The sequence below is a fragment of the Scomber scombrus genome, chromosome 12 (assembly GCF_963691925.1).
Source record: "Scomber scombrus chromosome 12, fScoSco1.1, whole genome shotgun sequence".
In the NCBI taxonomy this organism is placed as follows: Eukaryota; Metazoa; Chordata; class Actinopteri; order Scombriformes; family Scombridae; genus Scomber; species Scomber scombrus.
Window position 1 is genome coordinate 12,318,992 of NC_084981.1, and position 25,829 is coordinate 12,344,820.

The 25,829-nt window shown below is 39.5% G+C and overlaps 1 protein-coding gene across 1 annotated transcript in view; it reads right to left on the reverse strand.

The window, feature by feature from the left end:
* Window positions 1–361: 361 nt before the first annotated feature.
* The window catches only part of LOC133992218 (collagen alpha-1(XIX) chain), an 89,678-nt gene continuing 64,210 nt past the window's right edge, over window positions 362–25,829 (reverse strand). The window contains exons 23-49 of the mRNA XM_062430933.1: window positions 25,188–25,259; window positions 23,632–23,673; window positions 23,073–23,150; window positions 22,676–22,711; window positions 22,421–22,474; window positions 22,122–22,175; window positions 21,328–21,369; window positions 19,499–19,603; window positions 19,272–19,325; window positions 18,758–18,811; window positions 17,322–17,375; window positions 17,114–17,167; window positions 15,913–15,957; window positions 14,751–14,801; window positions 14,524–14,568; window positions 13,482–13,508; window positions 12,249–12,302; window positions 11,432–11,476; window positions 11,049–11,093; window positions 10,889–10,951; window positions 10,409–10,444; window positions 8,848–8,892; window positions 7,644–7,778; window positions 6,425–6,491; window positions 6,156–6,293; window positions 2,620–2,697; window positions 362–465 (exon numbers count right to left, since the gene is read on the reverse strand). Of these exons, the coding sequence (XP_062286917.1) occupies window positions 362–465; window positions 2,620–2,697; window positions 6,156–6,293; window positions 6,425–6,491; window positions 7,644–7,778; window positions 8,848–8,892; window positions 10,409–10,444; window positions 10,889–10,951; window positions 11,049–11,093; window positions 11,432–11,476; window positions 12,249–12,302; window positions 13,482–13,508; window positions 14,524–14,568; window positions 14,751–14,801; window positions 15,913–15,957; window positions 17,114–17,167; window positions 17,322–17,375; window positions 18,758–18,811; window positions 19,272–19,325; window positions 19,499–19,603; window positions 21,328–21,369; window positions 22,122–22,175; window positions 22,421–22,474; window positions 22,676–22,711; window positions 23,073–23,150; window positions 23,632–23,673; window positions 25,188–25,259 (1,677 nt within the window). The remainder of the gene's footprint in view (window positions 466–2,619; window positions 2,698–6,155; window positions 6,294–6,424; window positions 6,492–7,643; window positions 7,779–8,847; window positions 8,893–10,408; window positions 10,445–10,888; window positions 10,952–11,048; window positions 11,094–11,431; window positions 11,477–12,248; window positions 12,303–13,481; window positions 13,509–14,523; window positions 14,569–14,750; window positions 14,802–15,912; window positions 15,958–17,113; window positions 17,168–17,321; window positions 17,376–18,757; window positions 18,812–19,271; window positions 19,326–19,498; window positions 19,604–21,327; window positions 21,370–22,121; window positions 22,176–22,420; window positions 22,475–22,675; window positions 22,712–23,072; window positions 23,151–23,631; window positions 23,674–25,187; window positions 25,260–25,829) is intronic.

Consider the following 25,829-nt stretch of genomic DNA (forward strand, 5'->3'; position numbering starts at 1 on the left):
TAATGAGAGTTGACAAGGAATGCATTACATCACAGTAGGGGATGTGAAATCAAGAAATAACTTAAAAGTAAAGCAATGGGGGAAAAAAGAACAACAACAACAAAAAAAATCTCAAAGGTTTTCTATTGTAGTCAAAACAAACCCAATAGCAATCCCAGAAAAAAAGCCCCTACTGCATCCAAATGTTATAGTGAACCAAACAAAAGAGGTCAGTTGTGAGTGTGTTTGATAAACCAGAGCGGAGAAAGCTGTCAGATACATTGAGGCCGTCCCTCTCCTGCTTTTCATTGTGTCTGGCTGCAGTACTGAGCTCAGAGCTGGATGGCCGTCATCGCGCCAGCTCGAACCACTCTGCTGGGGTTCATAAGGATGGAAGAAGACAGTCACTGGGGTCACATGTCCCAGGAGGTCCGCGGGGCCCCTGAGAGCCAGGGGGGCCCTGAGAAGAAGTGATCCCAGGAGGTCCTTGACAGAGATTTAGACATTATTAATTCCTGCAGCAGGCTGCACTTTATCATTTCAGTAGAGCTTTCCATTAGTGATAAAATTAAAAACTGTGGTTTGGCAGAAGCACACATTCACTCTCACACACACACATGCACACACATACGCACACACACACACACACACACACACACACACACACACACACACACACACACACACACACACACACACACACACACACACACACACACACACACACACACACACACACACACGAACACACACACACACACTGTCAATAAACACTGTCAATACACACGTTAGCTGTACAGAAATGTGATTGAGTTCTAGACCATAATTTCAGTTGAATCATACAGTGATGATGTGGTCATATATTCATCATCCAGCCGTAAATGTTCCTTGTGTACCTCAACCCATAATATGTTTCACTTTAATGCCAACAGGCATTTTTAATAGTCAGTTTCTTTTTTTTCTCAGAAGCTGTGTATCTAATATACATTTATTGTAATTCTTTAATGAAAATGAAGGACAGCAAAGTACATTTCCTTGCTCTCCAATATGGTGAGGTCATCAAAGCAGATAAGATACTAGTATGTTACTTAGCAACAGCTAGTACAAGTGGCAAAGCAGTCCACATGGCTGCTTTGTCTCATATTACTGTATGTCCATACAGCACAAACAAAAACACACAAATTATTTGTTTCTTTCTGCCAAACACAATACTTTTTCCTGGTTTATCTCTATAACCCTTTATAAAAAGCCCTCCAAGCTTAGAAGTGTCCATTACATCAGTCAGACTAGTCATAGCACAACATGAGAGCCTTCCTCCTCTACAGTTTAGACAAAGGGAATCACAGACCTTGTCTTTTTCCTCCCTCTGAAAATACAACTTGCCCTTTTCATCACTCCCACATCCATCTCCTGCATAGCTGCTCATATACCACAGTGTGGCTGCACATAGTGTCAGTATTAGTCCAAATTTTCATTTGATGAATCAGTGTAAGTCTAAAGTCCATTAGGGCACAAAGCTATTAAACCAAAGACAGCAAATTGACATTACGGTCACTCTCACATAAATTACCTAAAATGATAGTTTTTTCTCTCTATTGACTGAGATGCTTCCTGCCTTTTCTCCAGTGTTACAAAGTCCTCCTGAGAGCAAATAACAAACTGGCCGCATGAATCTGTAGGTGGTCCAGAGGGAACCGGTTCTATGTGGATGTCTAGGAGTATAAGCTGTCCCTTCATTATGATTCACTAAGAAACAACAAAGGAAACACTGGCTAGCAGAAATGTTTTGGTGTTATGGCTCCTTCTGTTGTAGCAGAGAGTTCAAGTACTTTCCAACTCTCTCAACACATTGAGCTGAAGGTGTTTTCTATCACTGCGCTCCCCTATAGATGATGTCTTTCAATTTGTCCTTTTCAGAGGACCTACGGCCAAGTTCCCTTTGCCTTGCATGTACATTATGCACATACTGTACATACTGTAGACAGGGTGAGGGACTTAGGTTCAGTGATAAACTCCTACTGTCACAGGCTGGAAGCCAAGTCTCCTCTCTAAATCAGGGTATGGGAAGTTATTTTTTGGTTCATAGGAGCAGGGGACAAACTGACATGTCAGGATGCATTCCGTGAAACTTTGCAAACTGTGCTTTTACTTAATAGAACATCACCAATCTGTCACTGCAGCATTTGTCCTCCATTGGGGTCCCATTTATGTCACAGCAGCGCCCGAGTTTTATAAAATATAATGCAATCTGGGAGCTGTGCCTATCTCCAACATGTTGAGCTATTAAATAAAGACTGGAAAAACTTTAGGATTTGAGGCTTGACATGGCCTCAGTTCTCTGATATCAAAGTGAGGTCTTACACTACACCTCCCTCTCTTCAATGGAAAGGTACTAGGAAACCTGATAGACAGTGGTAGAATGTAGGGGAGGCAGGGCTGCCCTGCCTCTTTACTTTTAACTGGGCAATGGCTGCTTATTATGTGACTATATACAATAAAAGTGTCTTTGTAGAGCTGAGGGAAACTGCAGAGTTTAGCTCGACCACTAGGCCAAACCTTAATTTCTCCACAAATGTCCAAACACATACTGTAAATGACATCATTGAACTAGTAAGGCTTTTTGATGCTAATGCGTCTTACCTGGTGGCCCCATGGCTCCCGGATCTCCTGGTAACCCCAGACCAAGCTGGCCTCGTTCTCCTTTCTGACCTCTGTATCCTGAGGACAGACACAAAACTCTGATTGGACAAAGTACAAATACTAGAAAGATGAAGAAGACCTCTATAGTGTCTCTTTTACGGTGTGTGTACAGTTAGTCAGATTAGTACTAACGCCACAACACGTTATAATCCAAGTACTTTCAAGGTAAGGATACACTTTTGCAACCTCTTCAACTGTCCAGGGACACATACAGATTAGCTTCTTGATGATATAAATAACATCAATGAGACGATAATGTCAGGCATCATCTCTGCACTCATTTTGAGAAGAGAAGCTTTGGTAGTTGGTGTAGAAACAGGCTACTCTGGATTCCCAGTTTCAGTCGCAAGCCTTTGAATAATAAAAGATGTACTGACATCCTGTCAAAATAGAAATCATCAAACAAGCCATCTGTGCATCAGTGTTGGAAGAAGGAGGCGTTGTGGGCTTATACAGCTTTCTGTCAACAATAGGACCACAAGCACATATCTTTGAAGATTTCAAAACAGAGCAAAGAGGGTTTTTTTCAATCAGAGGTCATACTCGAGGGTCACTAAAGGCAATCACAGAGTGAAAAGACAGGCGTAATCAAAGGTTGGTTCATTCTAGGGGAAACAAATAGATGCAACAGATGCAGAAAACAATCATGTCTATTCATGATAACCAACTCTCATAATGTTCAAAGGAGATGCAATTCCTTTTTGAACATAAACATGATCATAAAATGGAATAAAAGCTAAAGCATAAAAACTGTTTTTCTGTTTGGCTACAGAAAGAAAACTAGATTCTCCTGTGTTAATATATGTTATCTGTTTTTTATAATGGTGATCGGCTGTTGCTGTTACCCCATTTAAAAAAATCTTTGAGGTAACCACAAGCAGTGATATTCACAAGCACATGCTTAGTCTGTCAAAAAAAGAGGCTGTTGTGTACGGAAATCAAAGCATTCAACTCAGTCCGGCTTGTGTTTTGCTTATAGCAACATGCACACAAATGTTTTATAAAGGCTTTCTCACTCCATGCAAAGCCAGTAAGTCTTTACAGTTCAAAAACAGCAGCATACCAAGTAAGAATCTGAGGGACTGTGAAAATATTTCCCCATGAGGCACTTAAAGTAATGGAGTCTCAGGACCAGTGGTTGCATGGTGTGCATCAGAAACATTGACAGGAGTATCAAGCATTGCACCGCCTGGCCCAAAGGGGAAATGCTTCAACGCTTACATGTCAGAGGAAATCTCAGAAAAAAGGCTTATGAATGCTCCAAAACTGAGTCTCAAAGAGAGAGGGGCTATCCACACATTGCTGCAATAATGAGACTTCTTTCAACACTCACAGAGCCTGGGGCATTCATTCGGGGAGCAGACGTTCCATGGAGAAAAGAACACTGTACCTTAAGCAAAAAAAATACTGAATAGCACACAGGGCAATAAGCTTGGGTGGCACGCTGGATTGGTGCACTCTGATAAATCGAAAATGCCATAGTGTGTCTGTACTTGGTTGAAAACAAATTGTTTCTAGGGGCACTAATGGACAAAATACGTTAAAAAAAACAATCATTTTGCCACAGAGTTACTTTTCATGCTTGACTGATAGTACTGCAGTCATCTGTTGTACACTGTTGTAAACAGTAACAGCAACACCTATTTATTCAGGCTATGTCTTATAAAAGGCGGGGGAAAAACACCTTTTTTGAGCAGCTGCTCCATCAAAGACCATTTACTGTGGGATATTTACTGATATTTCCATATTGTACAGCACAAAGAGGAGCAGCTCTGAAATCCACACTTAACAGCCTGACATAATGTGACAGATTTTGTTTCAGTCAGATAAAATAATATACAGAAGACACTGAGATACAAAATCAAAAATGAATGTCAAAACAACAAAATGTAAAATTTATGAAATTTGCACTTAAACACAATGACTTACATGAGTGAGTAATTTCATAATGATCTCAAAAGTAAAACGTTTTTAAAAAATGAATAGAATGATAAATGACACTCAATCACAACAAAGGAGTGGGAAAAAAACAAAAAAAGAAAGAAATGATGCTCTTCGACACGCATCCTTATGGGTATTATCTAACAGAGACTTTCGCCCATGTGAAATCAAACCACAGCAAGAAAAAAGACTGTGAATTCAACAGAGGGGTTATTTTTCTCCATAAACAATTCATTTTGGCATATTGGAGAAGAAGTCAAATTGGATATTCCAGAGGAGCACAATCTCCAGTGGAGGATGACGAGAAATAATGAGGAAATATTACCCCAAACTCTCTCCCCAGCTGAGTGGAGGCACAAGTCAACAAAGAAAAAATTAGGAAGTTGTTGAATTTCTGATTTATCAAGGGAAATAACTTTCCTCTTTATTTTCAATAAATATTTATTGCAAAGCTGCATCAAGAATCACCTATAAAACACCTTTGAAGCATAAAAAAGTAAAACAAGCAAAACAAATCCAGAACATGTGTAGTGCAAACTGCATTGACACAGCACACATATTTATAGTCCAGTAGATGCCTACATTAACTATAATATTCATGAATGAAAGCATCATCTTATATTATAGCAGTGGGTTAAATGGTCTTGAATAATGTGAGGTAGATACAAAGCTCAAAGAGAAAGGCCAGTGCAGTGGTGCTTTCATCTGCACCAACAGGTAACACACCTCCTCCTCTTCAACTGTTAAGATACCTTAGTTCTGCTGCACACACAATACAATCCTAAGCAAGTTTGAGGTATAAAGCCTGACCACCATTAGTGTTGTATGAGCAGTCAGGAAGTTGTATCAGTTTGATAAAGAATGTCCACCCTCTTTTCCTGACTATGCTCCTTTTGTATTTTAGAGCTTTCTTTCCTGGAGTGAGGTATCAATACTGGGGCTCTTTCCTGTCCACATTGATAATTCTTTCTCTTATTCACAGCCAATTCTTCGTATGTCTTCATATTTCCCAGAGAGTCGCTGTGCACCACACTCCTGGCCTTTCCTCTGCTTCCCGCCCCTCAGTCTGCATTGATATATGGGTCTAAGCAAGAGAAAAATACCCATGAATCCCTACAAAATACAATTGTCAGCCTGCATTGGTAGCCCCATTCCGAATCTAATCACCAATGCTTAATCCCAGATGTTTATTTAAAACACAACATCTTTAACTGAAGGCTGTTGGAAGTTCACTTTGCAAGGTTCATGTCAACGTGCAGTCTCGTGTGTACAGTTGTAAATGATGCCACCTTCAAATAAACAGATATGGTACAACATACTGTGTTGGACTAATAGGTAATTAAAGCACCAATGAAGCGTACACACACATGTGCATATATAGATATTTAACATTAGACAACAAAACAAACAACAGACAACAACGTTTCACCAATAGTTTTGAGCAGTCACAGGTTAAGAGTGTTATTTCTAATTCATTTTTTAAGAGAAGGTGGCGTTCACATCCAGAGCTTCACCCTGACAGCCTGAAGTCCTACCTTGAGGACCAGGAGGTCCAGGCTCTCCTGGTGTGCCTGGTAATCCATCCTTGCCAGAAGGTCCTGGAGGACCATGGATTTGCGAAGCTAAGATGCCTGCAGGTGTCTTCTGCAGCATGGCAGTGTTTGATATATTTTCTACAACGTAAGAAAAATACAAATTCACATTTAGAATGCCTGGATAGATGACAGATGTCAGAAAAAAGAGAATACAGATGGACAACAGAGAAAGAAAAAAACATGTAAAATACATTTTAAACAAGTTGTACCTTCAAAGATCCTCAATACTTCATTTTTGATAAACATTTTGAGTTCTTCCATGAAGCTGGGATCATCCTGTATTTGAGGAGAGAGATTAAAGCACACTTTACTTAATCATTTTTAATAACTGCAGCAGCAAAAAAAAAAAAAACAATTAAGAGACAATAGTAAAGTCATTTTTCATACACAAAGAAGTGGCAGCAGAGGTGATAGAGCAGAGATGATAGCCATCACAGCATGAAAATCAAATGAAAGTCTGTCATGAATCTCAACTGAACAATCTCTTGACTGAACAGCTTGTGGAAACCATCCATGTTGAACACAACTCCGGGAAGAAGAGATTACTGTTAAAATTAGATTTTTTTCAAAATTCCTATTTTTTCTAACTGTTCAGTTAAATCCCCACTACATTATACTGTAACACAACATATGTGGCTTAAACACAGCTAGAAATAAAATGGATTCAGAGGCAGAATATTGAATGAAACATGACATGAACGATAGCTATGAAGAGATTTCATGGTGTTATTTAATGTCGACTTCTGCAGTAATATTTATGTTTCTGTGCCTCAGGCTAAAAATTGTAGCTTGTCATGCCAGCTTTTTATGCTTCTACATGTTTTCACAGTAACATAGTATATATAATTATATATGCTCTGCCACTCAAACAATTTGACAAATAACATGGTTTAAATAGACAGTACACTTTGTGTCAGTCATGTGCACCCTTGTCAACAGCACTATTATAGCTTCCTAGGGCTGCTGCACGAGTAACAATGGAAAATAATAGTAGCCTTGGACCTTGAATCTTCGCATTCAAAACACTTTTTCATCTGTGCTGTGAATGTTATATAATTGTTGTGACTGTGCACACTGTGTTTAAAATGTCTGTGACACACAGAGGTGTTTTTAGCAGTTTGCAGAGCTCTAGGCACGCCCACATATCTCTGTCTTTCTGTGTCTCCTTCTCCCTCCCTCTCTGACCCTCTGTTGCGCCTAGATGATCAGGAGTGGGAAGCGTTGAGCAGAAAGAGAACAGCAACCTCCCTAGCCTTGTTTGATGTCTCATGCAGAAATCTGTGCCTGCACCATTTTCCATGGAGGGAACAAGAACTGAAATAGTTACACAAGCTCGCGAAGGAAGTAGGCAGATTGTGTTTCTTTATAATCTGGGAGGACAGTGTCTGTTTGCATTGTTTGGAAGATATCTGCAAATGTACAACTCACCAGGAGACTTAACTGTCCTGGAAGGCCAGGTTCACCTTTTTGGCCTTTTGGTCCGTTCTGTCCAAGTGAGCCAGAATCCCCCGCATGTCCTCTCTCGCCTTGAACACCTCTTTCTCCAGGAATACCTGGGTCACCCTGCAGTATTGAAGCCCAGACAAACAGTATGTAATATTTATGTGGTGAATTACTGAACAAATTGTTTAGATCTAGTTGCATTCTGCAGTATAACATCCATAGCTACATTTCCTGGCTGGCATAAATGATACCATAGTCACTACTGTTATGGAGAATTTGTTTGTCAATGGTTAACCTCAGCAGTGGAGAAAGTGCCTGCAGGAGCCCAGGATGTCTTAAGCTGAAAATATTTATTGAAGCTTGGCCAAGGAGAATCAAAGTATTATCAATACACCCGTCTGATGGATGATGTCACAACGATTCTGGAGAAACTATCCTCCGTGGATAGTCTTTAAGCCTTCACAAATAGTACCACGAATACTCTATGCCCATAAATGGTCATACTAAATGCATGTACAGTAGTGGAAATAGCCTACTGGTTAATTATTCTACAAACAAGGAAACACATCTGTGGGGTTAGGGAGTCAGTCATATCCTCTGACCTTAGGTGTCACAGCAATGCTGCACCACCGTTATCAAAGTGACTCCTGCATTCCCCAAAACACCACAGACAGTTGCCTTCACCATCTCAAGGAGAGAAACAGTATGTCTCTCTGCCAAGATGATAGTGTGGCCCTCACTGTGATGTCAAGGTCCATGCCTGACCCATTAATATGGAAAATTTCCTAACAACTACTATTTTCTGGCCTGACTCATACCCAATATTGTATCACTTAACATACTGTGCACATTGACCTATTTCTCATAATGTGTCCAGTCTGTCACCTGTCCTGAGATTGTGTTGCCAACTATAAAGCTAAAAGCCTCATTTTGCATCCTTTATTACCAGCATTTGCAATAGATTACTGCAGAAGTGTGACAGAGCTCTTTAATTTAGGCTTGCAAATACAAAAGGAAACTGTGCGGAGCGTTAAATGCCTTTATATAGTGCTTATGTGCTTGTGGGGATTAGTCATATTTGTGCAGAAGTGAAGACTTTCATTACTATTCATCAAAACCTTTTTTGTGCATTATATTCTGAATCATAAAAACAGCTTCTTTTTAGGAAAACAGAGGTGTTGCTACTTACACGTTCTCCTTTGGAACCTCTGTCCCCTGGTCTACCTGTAGCTCCCTTAGTAAGAAAAAACACATTTGAATGCTTTACTTTCATTGAAAAATGTGAAACAGTAACATCGGAATAATAGAAAACTATGCTAGCACTTAAGCTTTTTAATCTCTTTTCATTTCACACAGCAGCCTACTGATGTTAACTTACATGCAGCAGCACATACAATAAATTACTCAAATCTGTGCATATACAGTGAAAAATATGTTATTTAAATTGCCAAATTGGTATATTGCTGATATTTACACTGATATTTGCGGAAGCTTCCGTTCAGTTTTTCCCTTAATTACTTGACTTTGAAAAACATATACTTCTTACTCAGCTCAGGTGTATTGCTTGTATAATATCTCCCTGAATAGTGTTTCACCTTCTGCAATGTCATGGCTCCTCTGCATCACTCCTATTTCGTTTGAAAAACGGCTGCTTTCCCACCAGCTGTCTCTACTGTATGGAGGAGCTGGGAGAGAAAATACCTGTCTCTGGCTTCATGTCACAACATCTTGTGTCTTCCAATCCCTCCCTGTCACTCCTCATTGCTTTCCTTTACTGCGCTCACAGCAATACTTCTGGGAGCATCTTTGTATCAATTTCCTGCTGGATTACAGGAGCCATGCAAAAGACAATCTGGCATGATGTGGTTTTAAAGCGGGCATCTCTTTGTGAGGCTGTTCTCCCCTGCCTGCTTTAATCTGCAGTACTCTGTATTCCCCAATGCCTGATGGGAGGCTTAAATCTATCATCTTGCCCACTGAAATCTGCTTCCCTGAGCATTACATTAAACCACAAAGCAGTGTGCAAGGAGTGTGGGTAGGGGAGTAAAAAACTACCTGCTAGATGGCACTGTTGCCACACCAAAATGTCAGACAGCTAGGCTTAAAGACAAGAGGATAAGATTGTGGAATGGCTCTGTGCAATGCTGAGATTTCACTGGAGGAATATTAACTAATTATAATAAGAAAACCATAAACTGTTGGGGTTGTCATGAAGGTGGTAAGTGACACAATCTTGGAAATCAAAGACACAACAGTAATATTCATAATCAACCCAGTTTGGGTATTGTGGATTGTATAATGTTTTGGAAATGGTTATTAATGGCATATTTGTTCTGCATGCTGTGAGCTCATTCTGTGTGATTACACAGTAAATAGTGTATATATATTTCATTAGTCACCTAAAAGCAGACTTTGCTGCCGTATTTGTTTCAATTTTAGCCAGGTTCATCAGGCAGGAAAATGCATATTTAATCGAAATGTCTACTGCCCTCTATTACAAACATTTTATCATTGCCTGAAAGCATTAACTGTATAATTAGGGTAAAAAGACTAAAAGTCAACAAAGCCTTAAATCTTCAGGATTCCATTTAGTTTTTATCGTTAAAATCTCAAATATGCAAATAGGTTTAATGCACTCAGGATGCTGTAGCTTGAGGGGGGGATAAAAATCTGCTGTGCCATCTTTCTGTAGCTCCGCTGATGTAAAGCACTTTCTATAAGGGGATTTGCAACGTGTACGCACAACTCACCATGTATCCAGGAGTTCCATCTTTTCCAGGTCTGCCCTGCTCAAGAAGCGCAACAAAAACAAAGACATTTTGTTTCAGCTCCCACATTCGATTGAATCAGCACTGTTGCACTCCTAGTAATCTCCACAGTTAATGAGATATCTCAACCAAGGGATAATGATCCTAATTGCTGCGCCAACACTGTTCCATTGTGCACCTACAGGGAAAATTACCGAAACCATCTCTGATGGTAATTACATAAAGGAATGTAATCATCTACAGGACAAGTGATAGCTAACATACATATTTTATCCATATTGTCCTTGAATCATGTACTTTTTTGTCACATAATGCTAAAACAACAATAGTTAAGGAGCAAAGAAGCAGTGTGTTAGTCAAAGCCCTATTTACAGCATGGACATCAGTGGAAGGTGCTCTGGCAACATCTAGTACCGATTAGAAAGGAAAGAGCAGAAAGCAGAATTCATGTATCATCCTTACAGGAACACCTTGGGGTCCCTCGGGCCCCGGGAATCCTGTCTCTCCGAGCGGCCCCCTCTCACCCTGTCAGAGAACAGAGACAGCCAATGTGTCAGTCTGCAGTGACAAAGGAATGACGCATGGATTGACAGCTCAAAGAAAGTTAGAGGCTGCGGCTCACCGGCTCTCCTGGGATCCCTGGCTCTCCACGAGCGCCGGGCTTCCCCTGTCAGTCACAAACATATGAAGAGAACAGCCTGTGTTTGACAGGTCCTCAATGGTGTCATATCTACAGCACCTCTGCAGCCTTCCATTTATAATATACCAACCAGCCTACTATAGCTTCAGAGAAAATCCACACACATCCAACACAACACGGCTTTATATCTTAGTTCTTAATCGAAGCATCATACCGTTGTGGGACTTGTGTTTTGATGGCTGCTATTCTATGTACATCATTGACTTGTTGCCAGAAACAGACTGAAACAGCACAGATGATTGATTGAGGAGTAGTATCAGTTGGTGTAAATTAGTTGAAAAGAAAAAAAAAGAAATCTCACTTACGGAAGGACCTGGTATCCCAGGTGGACCAGGCCAACCAATATCACCCTGAAGGAAACAATGCAGACATGTCAGACAGTTGACAGACACACACACATTACATAAATAATACACATAAATCACTGTCACGTCAAGCAGACAGATAGATACTGATATCAGAAATGGCATAAACCCAGGTATAATGAATGCTCTTCGGCTCCTTGCTGTTGAGACAAAATGCAGAGCAAAAACAGTTTTCATCTCTATTCACAATCACAAGCATGATTTTATGATAAAACCTCTTTATGAACATAAGCCTTCTTTATATTTCAACAGCAAGCACTTTGCATATGTCACACCTGTGTCAGTATTCCCCTACAGGATAAATTACTTGGGATGTCACAGAAACTGAAATGTTCCACCTCCTCAGCACTCACTCAGACAAACGTGCAAAAACACATGATCAGCCAGTGCCAACTTTTCCACTCTGACTTAGATTTTAGAAGTTTTGACAAGTTAAATGCAGGGATATTTTTGAGCCTTGCTATTACTTTATTTCAAAAATTTCAACCTTAAATTCCTTCAGCCAATATTAAAAAATGACAAGCGATTGGATTCCCCTAAACATAATTATATTCCCTTAAGTCGACTCATAACAGGAACCCATAATATGTTGCACTTTCACACTGGGGAGCTTTTTTTTTTCTTCCAAGAGCTGGATATGAGATATAAGAAACTCTTGAATGAAAATGAAGTATAGAGAAAGCTCTTTCCCTCACTCTGTTAATCAGGTTATATCATGGTAGAGGAGACGCTTCTCTGAGCCAACACTGTTGCTTACCTTGGCACCAGGCAGTCCTTCGAGCCCGGGTAATCCCATGGCCCCTGGTTCCCCCTATGAGAGAAAAAACACACCACCTGCTGTGTCAAGACAAAAAAGTCACCACCACTGTAGTCTCACTGCTGTTTGTTTCCCCCCTTGTTATTTTTGTCTCTCAGCCATCAATAGAAGGGCGAGTTTGGTGATGAGCTATTGGAAGGTAGATGTGTTATTATAAGGCTGTCAGTAAACATTAAGCGTAAACAAGCAAATATAGATCCAAGCTACCCGAAGGACGGTAAATTAAATTCTGCAAGAGCCAAGATTTCACACAATTCCATCTCTCCTCTAGATATCCTCAGTCAGGTTTTAATACAACCCTTCATCTGTCAATATGAAGATAATCCTTAGAGGACAATACTTCAGCCTCAGTGTATTATATTATATGATCTATGACATGTGGTGTCACGCCTTGTAGGCTATAGATGAGATGGAAAAAGAGACCCATTTGACAATCACAATCAGACTTGCTTTCTGCACTAAAAATAGAGACCCATCCCCAGAGCACGAACAAGTGATGGCCTCTATCTACCTCATCTTGCTCAAGCTGCCATGGAGAAATGCCATTACACAGAATAGAGGGGCAACCGGTGCTGACATAGACAGATTGTGCAGGTAATTGTCACACATGTAGATTGTCATGAATAAGCGAGTGCGGCTAAGAGGAGAGTGGGCCAGCCAGAGGATCAGCTGTGAGACGGATTGGGGCAATTCCACCGCAGCACTGGAGCCGCTCACACAATTTATTAAAATGTCAAATTAACATCCTGGTGAAAAATCACTGTGCAACAAAACAATAAAAAATGCAATTGGCCCCATGAGAATAAAGAATTCAAGTTGATGGCAGAAGCATCGAATTGTTTCCATGTCTGTGTGGATTGTTTTCAGGCATCAGTATGGGGGTGGGGGTGGGGATATTTGAAGTGCAGGGAGAGTTCATAGGTTCCCACTGGCAAGACAATATGGTACAACAGTTTCATATTTGCAGCAGACTTGATCATTTTTTCATTGTATGTTGGATTTCTAAAGTGGTTAAGTGCTCAGGCTTGGGGGTATATTGACTTTTGTTTTAGAGAATCACAAAGACAATGATAGAAAGCAACTGGCCGATCTGACTTCTCCATTTTTGGCCAGCACAAAAACTAGACAAATATTTCATCAAAACATAATCCACAATGAAAAGCTTCAACTCACTGCAAGTCCTTCATCTCCTTTGGGGCCCTTAAAGGAAAAAAGGACAGATTACTCCCATGAATGGGACAACTGCTACCATAAAAATCATAAATATAGTCTGAATTGGCATGCGGCTACTGTCTATTATTGTCATTAAAATTGTATAATGTTCATTATAGCTTCTCTTTTCTCCCAGGTTTATGTCTGTAAATCATGCTTGTACTGCATTACATGTAACTGTGACCTTTTTAAACACCATTAAAATGATCAAGATAATATAAACCAACCTTTTTTCTTTTTTTTATCACCCAATCTTTGTAAAACACTGTCATGCATGTTAAACATCTTGGTGAAACATTTCTGCATCTTTCCACATTAAAAAACAACAACTAGGAATTATTGATATAAAATGAAACAATCTATGAATTATTGATAAATTGGATGCCTTGTCCCTTATAACACTGATGAAGATGCTATCTTATTGATTGCTCCAGAGGAGCTGTTAGGTCTGTGATGGATTCAGCACAGGCACATGTGTTGTCAAGATGTAGCTGTGGTTCATGTGCATTGTGCACTGTGGATATTGGATTGTCTATTTTTTTGTCACCACCTTAAGTGTTTGTTGTGGTGGATAAATCCCTCTAGGGCCTGTGAGTGAACGTCTCACAGGACTGGACAAGATTACAAACTGTCTGATAAGGAGGAGCAGGGAGGGTTGATAAGCAAATCAGGTCACTTCTGCTTGGCACTGTGCAGAGCAGCTGAACTTCGAAGTCCATTTTGCATAACAATGATGTTGTGTGTCCTGGGGCGGGTCAGACACACCTGTCTGAGAGTCAGGAAGCCCCCTAGCCTTCACCAAGCAGCAGCTCTCAATGAACATGACTGACTGTGATATAAAGGCCTAAGAAGCAGAGATAACACTGCAGGGCTGGTCAGGTTATTTGTTATTCTGCTCTCCCAGGTTCTGCGGCTCATACAGTATCAACATGCCTGTGTGCAAGTGCTTCTTCACCGTACACTGTAAAGGATTTGCTTCAGGCATAACAATGATTATGCTTACCGGAGCACCAGGAGCTCCCGGGGTTCCTAAAATAGCTCCACCACTCTGAAAAGACATTTTTTTTTTTACTTTATGACTTTATATTTTACAATATGGGTCAAACACATTTTAAGCACAAGCACATTTTTTTCTGCCAATATGATTGAAAGCACAGCACCATGCACTCAATGAATCACTGTATCACAATGACATTATCACAGATTAATAGTCACTTAAAAAGCCTTTACCTGGAGCTTGTACAGACTGCTCATCCCATTGCCCTCCACATAGGGTACACCCTTAAACACAATCAACAGTAAATCAGACATCTCCTCTTAGAGACTTTCCTCACTGCTCTGTGAGCTTTAGGCACCAAGACTCTACAGAAAACTGTACAGTAGGTCTGGAGCAGTTATACACTGTTAAGCCCTTAAAAGCTACATGAGAGAGATCAATAGCTCATTTGGTGATCACACAAAGAGAGAGAAAGAGAGTGAGACAGAGTGAGGAGTGAAAAGAAGAGAAAAAAAACAGGGAACAGTAGACTTAATAATCCTTGAGCCACTGGTAAGTAAAAAAAAAAGCAAGAGTATCTCAGAAATACAAAAGAGCATACTGATTAAAATAGATTTGGGTATGAGAACTAAGTAAGATAGACTTCTTGGCTAGTATTAGTACATAAAGAATGTTTTTTTCCCTTAATAGATTGGTAGAGGGCAGCTATTGTAAATGTAGAAGGAGTCAAGGTTCTCATTTGGAAGCAAGTGGATGCCTGTGCCCTTTTCAGGCCACTGAGCCACCCCCTGTCCTCCCGGACTGCAGTTTATGAGACCAGGGTGCGTGTGTGTGTGTATGTGGGAGCGGTGGGGGTGGTGGCATGGCAGGTTCAAGGGGACGGCTGATGAATTATAGATTTGCCTTTGGAAGTGCTTACTCACTGGCCTTTTAAAAGGAGGGAACATGATTCAATGCCAGTGAGCAGGTCGCCACAATTTCATCATATTTGTACTTGTTTGTCAGTTGTGTTTCTTGTGTTACACTAAATACTGTTAGACTGGGGTAAATAAAAGCACACTCATGGTCATTTCAGTAGGAACAGATGCCAAGGCAAGGCTCTGGCTCTAACCTTTACTTTGTCATTGGCATAGAATAGCTTTGGATAGTGTTGATTAAAGTAGGCAACATCATGTTTAAATGTTTGAATGTACTGAAGTGTGCTGAATTGATGACTACCAGGCTATATCCTTAAGAAAAGCCAGTGTGTGTACTACAATAACATTAACATGAAAACAATATTAGAGAGTTAATTTAAGTGTATATACTGTATATGGGTTATGAAGTTGTAAGTCTAAGGTGGGTTTTGAGATTTATTATCACCAGCTGGCCCCTGTTGAGAAAGGAAGAACTCACCGGAGGCCCTGGAAGCCCTGGTCTGCCTGAGGGGCCTTCATTTCCCTGCCAAACACAGACCAGAGGAATGCTTAAACATGTCTTTGGAAATTGAAATATTTACCAAGCACAGTTCAAGGCTAATGTAATCCCATGATATGGAAACTCATTTGCCAAACACAAGAAACAAATTAATGTGTTGTGTTGTTTTTTTCAAAAATACAGTAAATGGTGAGATTTTAAGATTCTCCTCAGGTCAAAATTATATATATATATTTTTCCTTCAGTTGGATGTTTGTGCTTCACTGTGCAGAATGATGTATGTGCGAGGTTTGACACTTGAAGGCTGTTTTGACATCCATCTGCTAAAAGTGAAAAGTTCCTCTGTGCTCACCTGAAATTTGAGTTTATGGCATGATTTGTGACCACACAGATAGTATGGAGGCAATCATGGTCCAGTATGGAGCTTACACAAGTGTGATGTGGAAGCTTGAAGCCTCCAGTGCACTCACACTTTACAGTGAAGTAGGAGACATCTTGTGTCCAGCAGTTAGACAATATTTGCCTATTCATAGATGCTGCATTTTACAATGAAGGAGAAGGAGTCATTTTTATAGTCCCCATGAAATGACACTCTTACTTCCTTGATTTTATGTATTTCCTGTTGAAACAGGATGTTGGGGTGGGGCATAGTGCAGGGAATGATCATTTACAAGTGTAAACCAATAAGATATCAATTTGGCAGAGAAACACAATTTTATGTTAAAGGATAGGTGGATAAGAGAGGATGTTCAAAGGTTTATGAAGGTTTTATTCATTGAAATTTTAATTTACGCAAACTAGTGCAGGATGATTTCACCATTTAAGATATACTCTGTTTTACAGGAAGTAGAAATAATTTGAGGTAATGTCATGGGGACTTCAATGACTTTAAAGGAGGTAATTGTATTGAATTTTTGTGAAAAAATCACAAGACACAAATTACTAGTCAACCATGGAGCCATTTTACCAATCAGTCTTTTAAATATAGTTGAAAGAAAATATATGAGAAATGGTATACTTAGTTCTAGTCTGAACTATTTATTAATTTCAGGCAGTGTGTCATGGCATTCATCTACAGCTATCTGACCAGCAATTATAGAGTTTTAGTAAGAAAATTAGCCAAAATATCCTGTAAGGGAGACATGCACAGTGCCTACATTATAAAGACGATTGACCTTACATTGTCTCCTTTAGCTCCTGACTGGCCCATTGGTCCGGGTCTACCCATAAGCCCCTGCAAACAGAACGGAACAGTGAACTCTAATCTGGGCATTAACTCACAAAAAAAAAAGATAAAAAATAACCACAATAATGAAAAGGTTACTTTGTGTGAAATTATGATACTGAATCTGTATAATATTAGACCACATTAAGCACATTCTTCTTACCGGGGCCCCTGTGCGACCAGCCACACCTGGAAGTCCTGGCACTCCATGAGGCCCCTAGAGGAAAACAAAGGATATCAACATTTTTCACAACGGCAAAATATTCAAATTTTACAGCAACACTGGGCCTACAGTATACTGCCAGTTGTCCAGAAACATGACACACAAGGATGAATGGGAGATAAATATAGTCTCCTTTTCCTTTAAAAAAGTAATAAATATAATGAAGCCTGAGCAACTAACAATCTGCTCTCTTATGGGCAAGGTAAAACATTTATTCTATTCAATTTGTAGTCTAATACTTTCAATCTAAGTTCAAGTTCTATTCCCCAGTTTCTATACACATCACCAAGCTTCCTCCCATAGTTTAATTTAACAAATTATTACTACTTCATTGAGTACAGAACTTACTTTTTCTTTTAGATTATTTCTTTCTTTCTTTCTTTCTTTCTTTCCTTTCTTTTTTTTTTTTTTTGGCATTTTAACCTTTATTTGACAGATGATGGTGGATAAACACAGAGAGGACACATGCAACAAAGGTCCCAAGACAGAACTAAACAAGGGATATTGGAATTACATGCATGTTCAACTTCTAGGCCACAAGGAACTTAAAACACATCAAATGTATAAGTTACTGCTTAAACACCAAAGCATGCTTGTTTTATAATTGTAAACCTGTCATTCTATGATTGTGTTTGAATTTGATTTCTGTGGAATTTGTAAAATGATTTTCTATTTACTGCAGTGAGTATTTTCTTGATTTTGTGGTGCCCTTGAATGTAACAGCAAAACAATCCTGTATCTACTGTGACATACGTGGTGATATTGTTAGATGCAGCATCTGCATTTGCAAAGATAAGATGTTTCTGTACTATTTCTTTGATTTTAGAGATTCTCTTATTTCTTAAGCATAGCAGGACTATAAAACATTTTTTATTGAACCTATAAAATCTAGTAACAAGTGTGCCTATTAGTGAAAATCTCCTGCTATTGCAGTTCAATACAGAAAGTTGACCTATGGAATGCTTTTAAGCTCTGCTGAAGAGTGGCTTGTGTTTTTTAATTAGCACACACACACACACACACACACACACACACACACACACACACACACACACACACACACACACACACACACACACACACACACACACACACACACACACACACACACACACACACATCCAAGGGCAGGCTACATTCTTTATAAGGTAGTCCTCAGAGTGCAAAAGATAGGGCAAAGTGCACACACAGCATTGTGGATAGTTTTTGATAGCTTCCTTTTAAAACACCCTCTCAATGCAGACAGGATTTAAGATGAGGCCCACATTACAATATATTTACATTCTTTTGAAAACTACCTCTCAATGACACAGTGACTTCGGGATGGCTACATAACCACAGGTTTAATATGTTTAGATTAAACTTTTTTCACTCACCTCATCGCCTTTATCCCCTGTAGGGCCTGGGAAGCCTCTCTCTCCTTTTACTCCCTGCAGGAAGGCAGAACCAATGAGGGAGGGAAAAGTGAATGTTTTTCACCAGACATGAAAAGGCCTAAAACTAAAGGCTGATGGGTATAAAACTTCAAAATGTCTGCTCTCCTCTTACAGCACATGACTTGAAATTGCCTAGCCTGTTTCATCGAGGTACAACACTGTATCCATAGCAACAACTTCTGCAGCAAGCAGGTAAGAGTGTTCAGAATAATATGAGTTGTAGAATAGCTGGTTAGGCTTCCAGAGATAATCCAAAAAGCAATTTATGAAAACCATTTGTCAGTGTAAACCACTATTATTAAACACATATTTCAATAAACATAACGTTAAAATGACACTATTTGTTTTGTATTTGTTCAGATAGAGTTCGTGCCGAGAAGCTGAATAATTCATTAAGATCCATGCAAACCATTACATTTAAAAAGTGTTTTATGCTTTTTATTTCCTTGCCTACCTTTGGGCCTTCTTTCCCAGGGTTACCCATAGGGCCTCTTACACCTGGATCCCCCTGTAAAGGACAGAATTACACACTTGAATATGCACACAGATGTACACAAAGTATTTAATATGCAACCCCAACTAGATATACAGAGTTGTGCATTTGTAATGCAAAGTAAGATAGTCAGATAAATATGTTCATAGTGTCTTCTCTTAATTGCCCTGCCATGCAGTTAATTTTACCTTTTCTCCCAACATGCCTTCCACTCCTTGCACCCCGAGGGATCCCTTCTCTCCTTTCTGCCCAGGCAGCCCTGGGACTCTCATCTGGCACACACTGCAGGCATTCTGCCAGCGCAGGCGAGGCAGGAAGCAAAAGTGGTGGCACAGATAAGATTTCATCAAGTTGAGCATTTTCGCCCTTTATTATGTCACATCCCCTGGGTGGAGGACAAGACCCCAACTGACACAAAGTGTTCCCTAAATGTCTGCAGAGCAGATATAATGTGAACTCACCAAGAACATCGCTCATCTAGGTGAGTGGTGAACTTTGTCAAACTCATTGACTGTGACATTTGGGTGAGAATCTTAAATATCATTGTCCCTGATCCAGTCTACACATAGGCACCACACCTTCTATACAGCAGGAACTGATATACTGCACCATGAAAAAGCAGCATTTATCGTAATAAGAGCTAAGTCTAAAATACAGAATAGAAACAGATCTCTACATCCTTGTCATTTAATTATCTTCCAAGAGCCCAAAAAAATATGACTAATAAACTAAAATAAAGCATTATTATTGAATTCACGAATAAAAAGAAAAAAATGCCAGAGTTGAATATTTTAGTCCTTTTTTGTAGCTGTCATTAAGGTGTTGAAGGTAATGCCACTAAGCAACTCTGATGATGGCTATAAACTGTAGGCTGATCTGTCAGAGCACTTAATGATAAAAAACAAACAAAAAAAAGATAGACAGAAAATTGCAAGACTACTGCCATCTCACTTTATCTGTCAATAATTAGTCATATGAAGGCATTACAGTTATTGTCACAGCTGACATGCATTAAGTATCAAAAATGAAAATGCTTGAATTTAGCTAAGTGCTGTCCTGCAGATAACAACATGGTGTAAGGTGACTAATCTTCTTTAATCAAATGAAAAAAAAGCATATCAGTATTTCGAAAGAATATGCTCATTTAAAATTGTAATAGCACTTTTGACTCTTTAATGCTCAAGTAATACTGGCTGAAAATAGTTTCACATTAGCTCTGGCCACAGTGTAGATTCTGCATTTGGTCAGAAGGGATCTTTGTGTGTTGTTTGCAAAAAGTGATGACAAGATTAGGGGGCAATAAGCTTTATGTGTGATGAATGTGTTTGAACACAGTTTCAAAGGGAAAGAATGAAGGTACAAGCTTCAAGGCTTATCTGTGGAGTGTTTTAGCATCCTTACCAAACGTTTAAACGTTTGATAATTGGGGATAAAGGTTTAAGTGACAAGAGAATCTACCAGGGGAAATTAAATCAAATCATTAGAATCGCAGAAGAAGTGAAAGCTATTCTCAAAAGGCTTTTATTATTTGGACTTTGCATGACACTTCATATAGTGGGAGGAAAACTGTCATACAGTAAGAAGTACTTTAAAAACAGTATGTTTGCATATCTGCTGAGGGTTTCATGTGTATTTTCTGATAATTCTGTTTTGCACTGAACATTTACAGAACACTATATGTGTGTTATATTTCTGTATTACATTCCACTGAAAGTCTTTGTTAATTGTTTTTTGTCATAGGGCTTGACTGTGGTGAAGGAGGGAGTTATTAGAATTACTGTGAGATTAGTGAACATCTTTCCACAGATACTTCTCCCAGTCGTCCTGATGGAGGCACTCGAGGGCTTTCATATGCACTCTATACTGATAGTATCCATATATTAGATGAATAGTATTCTTTCAAATGAATAAGAATGGATCATTTTGAAATAATAACTGAGGCAAGCCTTTGCATGTTATTGTCACCAAAAAACAAAAAAACAGTAATTATCATTACTACTGTATGAAGATAAAATACCTTAAGTAAAGCGCTCATGTCTCCAACAATTGGCAGGGCAGTCTGTCAAAAAAAGAAAAAGAAAGAACAGTCTTAATTTCAGAGTTTCAGAGATATTCTGCTGGTGTTTCTTTAGTTTTACACCAACTGATCTGATGTAAATTGCACAAAACATCAATTTATTATAGCCTGTCTTACATGCCTTTAAAGAATATGATTTTAGCCCACGCATCTTTAACAAATTTCAGTTTCAGTGTTTCATTTTAAGTTTTTATCCGCAACGCTTGAGGAAACAGTATAATAACTTTGTTGCTGGAAGACAGAATCCTCACATCTTCAAAATATTGTTGTTCTCCGGAGTGGAGCAAAACATTCTGAATTGCAGCCCATGTATTTTTTAAGAACATAAAATGGACTTTAAACGGGTTTCATGGGTCTTTACAACACATGAATATAAATAGGTTAAAATGCTGAATTTACAAGGCTTTATGCAAAAGCAGTAGCAGCAGCAGCAGCAGCAGTACTCATATGGAACTCACACTACAGCTACCAGAACTATATTAAAGGCTGCCTGCTTGAAACACATGAAAAGACATTGAAACGTGCTAACAACAGAATGCTATCAATTTGTCATAAAGTGCAAAATTTTCCTTAAAGTACAGTTGGTTAGTAAACAGTAGGACTAGCTACTAATTATCCCAAAACTGAAACTGCACTCTAAATAGCTAGTTTAATTTGAAGGTAAGCAGAGGAGCTTTAATTGTAGATAAGTAATGCTGAACTGCAGATAGCAGGAATTAGATTTTCTTACTTACTGGTTCACCTGGGGGTCCTGTAGGGCCTGGGGGGCCTGGCCTGCCAGGGGAGCCCTTTAATTGAGACAAAGGACAGAGTTAACAATCCTGCTGGCTATGATATCAAGCAGATATGCAACACTACAACTCTGCTTTCACACCCATCTCAGTTGGTGGGGATTTGTGTCCAGGAGCTGTGATACATCGTACTTGTTCATCCACAGTAGGGAGCTGACATTCTTTTATGCTTCCAGCCGTCTTTTATCAGCAGATGTGTGAGGGAGTGAATAACAGTGGAAGGACAGACTGATCTCACTCACCTCCTTTCCTGGAGCTCCATTGGTGCCAGATACTCCTGGGGGTCCACGAAGACCCTGAAAAAAAGCCAGACACTGATGATTTTAACAATCTTGCTTAACACAGCTGACTAACAACTGGCAAACGCTACCTCGTGTTACTTGTCATGTGAGATAATTGCAATACTGCTGGCCACATCACCAGTGAGCTGAAAATCGGTGAAAATAAACTTGAACATATTGTATGTGTGTTGCGGATTCAGAGAATTTTCCACAGACCTCATTTCCCGGCTTTCCTGGGCGTCCCATGGGGCCCTAAGAACACATCACACATCTTGTTAACACCATTTGCCCTCTAGCACCCAGGATCCAATAAAGGAATTGTGATTATCGATTCTCTGTCTCCAACAATCCTGTATTTCAAAAATGAAAGCAGACTCACTCACAATCAAATCTGTGAGGTTCAAACTGGCTGTGCAGAGCATATATGATGAAGGCAGAGGGCAATACAGCTGCACCTCATAGTAATGACTGGCGAGAATGTTTAATGAACACCGATCCTCATATTCAAAGAGGATCTCTCTCGTTCAGGGCACAATGACAGGAATTTGAAGTTAACATAGTTTAAATAATGAATGTGGGAGACAGAGACCAAGCAATCCAACATCATACTCACAGGCGGTCCTGTTAAACTCTCTCCAGGTTCGCCTTTTTCACCATGATCTCCTGGCAGTCCCGGGACACCTCTCTCACCCTGGCATATGCACAAGGGATTAGTCAGATGAGTTTCAGTGAGAGTGAATCCAACGCTCATGGAAACCTGCTGCACTGCATGATCATTAAGTATTTAGACTCTGCTGGCACTCATTTTCCCTTTATGTTTTGCCTTTAGTAGTTTCAAGGGTAAGAAACACAACTATTTTCAAGGCCAGTGACATGCACATGTTCATTATCTGTTTCATTTGAACTCATGAATATGTTGAGGAACACGGGATATTAAAGTGTACCGTTATTTTTTCCATGACAACACCATTAATTGGTGCATCTTCAGTGCATTATTTTCAAAGCTCGGCATGATATCATCAGTAAAACCTTGAAATTTCAACTTCAGTGCAGAAGGGAAACAAGCACAGCTACTACAAAAATCACTTATTTGTCTGCTGAAGTTAAGATATTTGGGCACTATAAGGATGGATGTGTTGGTGATGCTCCACCATCACCTTAGTGCTTCCTACCTTGGGTCCGCGAGACCCTCTAGATAGAGGTAACCCATCAACCTATAAAACAACAGGAAGAAGAAATCAGAATATGGATACACTGCACCTTCATCAGCAATTCACTTTGAGACCCGAGGTGCAGCCTGAAAAAAACTGCACTCTGCTCTAGTGCTGGAATTTAAACAGGAATATTGAATTTATATGAGCTACAGTCCACTCCACAGTGCAAACAGTCTAAACACAGCATTGCATTATGAGCTCATGTTCAATATTGTTTACATTTTTTAATATGTTCTATGTACAATGGCAGACTGATAATACCATACCACAGAAAAAAAAAATCCTTGATTGGAATCGAGACCACTGAAAGCATTATTTACTGTATAGCTCGGATGGGACATTGATTTCTGTGGTCAGCATCTATTAGTGTTACAAGTCCTACAGTACATTGCACAATGTAAATTAGCTGTGGAGAAGTTGGATTTGAACTAAGACAGCAATTCTACAGTTTAAGGTGAAATGTATCCAAACATAAAACACAGTGAAGTTTAGGAACTACAGAAGTTCATGAGATGCAAAATATGCACTGGCACTCTACTGAACAAAACCTTTATATTAGTACTTCACAGTATAAGGAGATTGCTAATCCATGCAAATAATACAAGTAAAAAGAAACAAGGGTAAATAGCTCATTATTCATTTAAAGGAAAAATCATTGGGGAGGCTGACTCATTAAAGATGCTCAGACATTCTGCATTGCATTCTGTTTATTGCTTTTTCCCTTTCTTTGTCCTACATAACAAAGACCATATTAAAAATCCATTGTCTTTCAATGCCCCTAAACAGAAATGACCTTCATCAAAAGACTCAGGATCTATGCTTCCACTCTAAACGATGGACATCTCTCTCTGTGTAGATTTAGGCCGACATAAAAACATAAGGGGTCGTTGGCCTGCGGTAAACATCTCCTTTCAACACAAGAGGTTTAAATACCTCTGCCTGAATGCAATCGTTCCGTTATTGCTCTGCTCTACTGAACGCAGTACCCTTTGCTTGATGAGTAAGTCTGTGTTGGGCTTAATGTTCAGTTTAGCGTTTCCACACACAAACAAACATGATTGTTTAAAGCCATAGAGCACTTGCTAGTGATTGAGGAGTGCGTGCTCTCAACCAGGACTGAGGCCTTGGCTGCACATGCGCCGTCTTTTTGGTAAAGCTATAATGAACTTTCTATATGCAAAGCCATGCCCATAAAGGAGAGTGCTTCAACAGCTATAAGCTCCAAAATGGGAGGATATGTGATTACCCAGGATGAGGTTATCCAATGTTGGATTACCTAATGACATTGCATCCCCATAATGTCATGGCAGCTACGCATCCAAAGGAGCTAGTTTCCTTTAACTTGTCTGCTGCTGATCTAGCTGTTTGCAGATGATCTGCACTTTGTAAACTTTGTAAAATGTTCAGTCTTTTTCTGTTCTACGCTAGCAGCTTCTACTTTTGTGTCCCGTGACTCGATGACTGAAGCCAACAAGGTCAGATGAACGTGTCTAAACTCTCAATATGATACCTACCATATATCCACCACCATGCTCTCCAGGTTCACCCTTAGGTCCTGGTGGCCCCGTCTGTCCTCCAGAGTCCCCCTTCAAAAAGACAAACAGTATTCAGATGTGTCTACATGGACAAGTCGTCATATTGTCTTTCATCAAAACAATGAAAAGATGTGCTGGAGAGTCTGGGAGTTGAAGCAGGACCAGACGCCATTTACAGGCCAGGACCATTTTGCACATCAATAGGTATAAACATTAAAATGGTTCATTACAGGGGACAGTTTTTGTGACTGCGTGGACTGTTACAAACCCATCAAACGCCAACACTAGTTTTTATGTTGGAAATTGCTGTCCACAAGGCATAACAAGGTTGTTGGTTTTATGTTTCCTGCCTCAAATATATTAGTTGACCCACATGTTAATAATGTTCTACCACGACAGGAAGTTTTAATTTGTTTTCATTTACCCCTGAAATATAGACTATTAACTTTTCTTATGCACTTTCAACTACATAAATTAGAGCCTTAGTTCATGTTTGCGTTTCTTTTAGCTTTATACTTCAAATTATTTGTATTTTTTTACACAAAGGCTACCACATGAATGTATAACCGCAGCTGCCTCTTGGATCAGAGTTGACAGTAGTATAGCAAAGATGACAAAGGA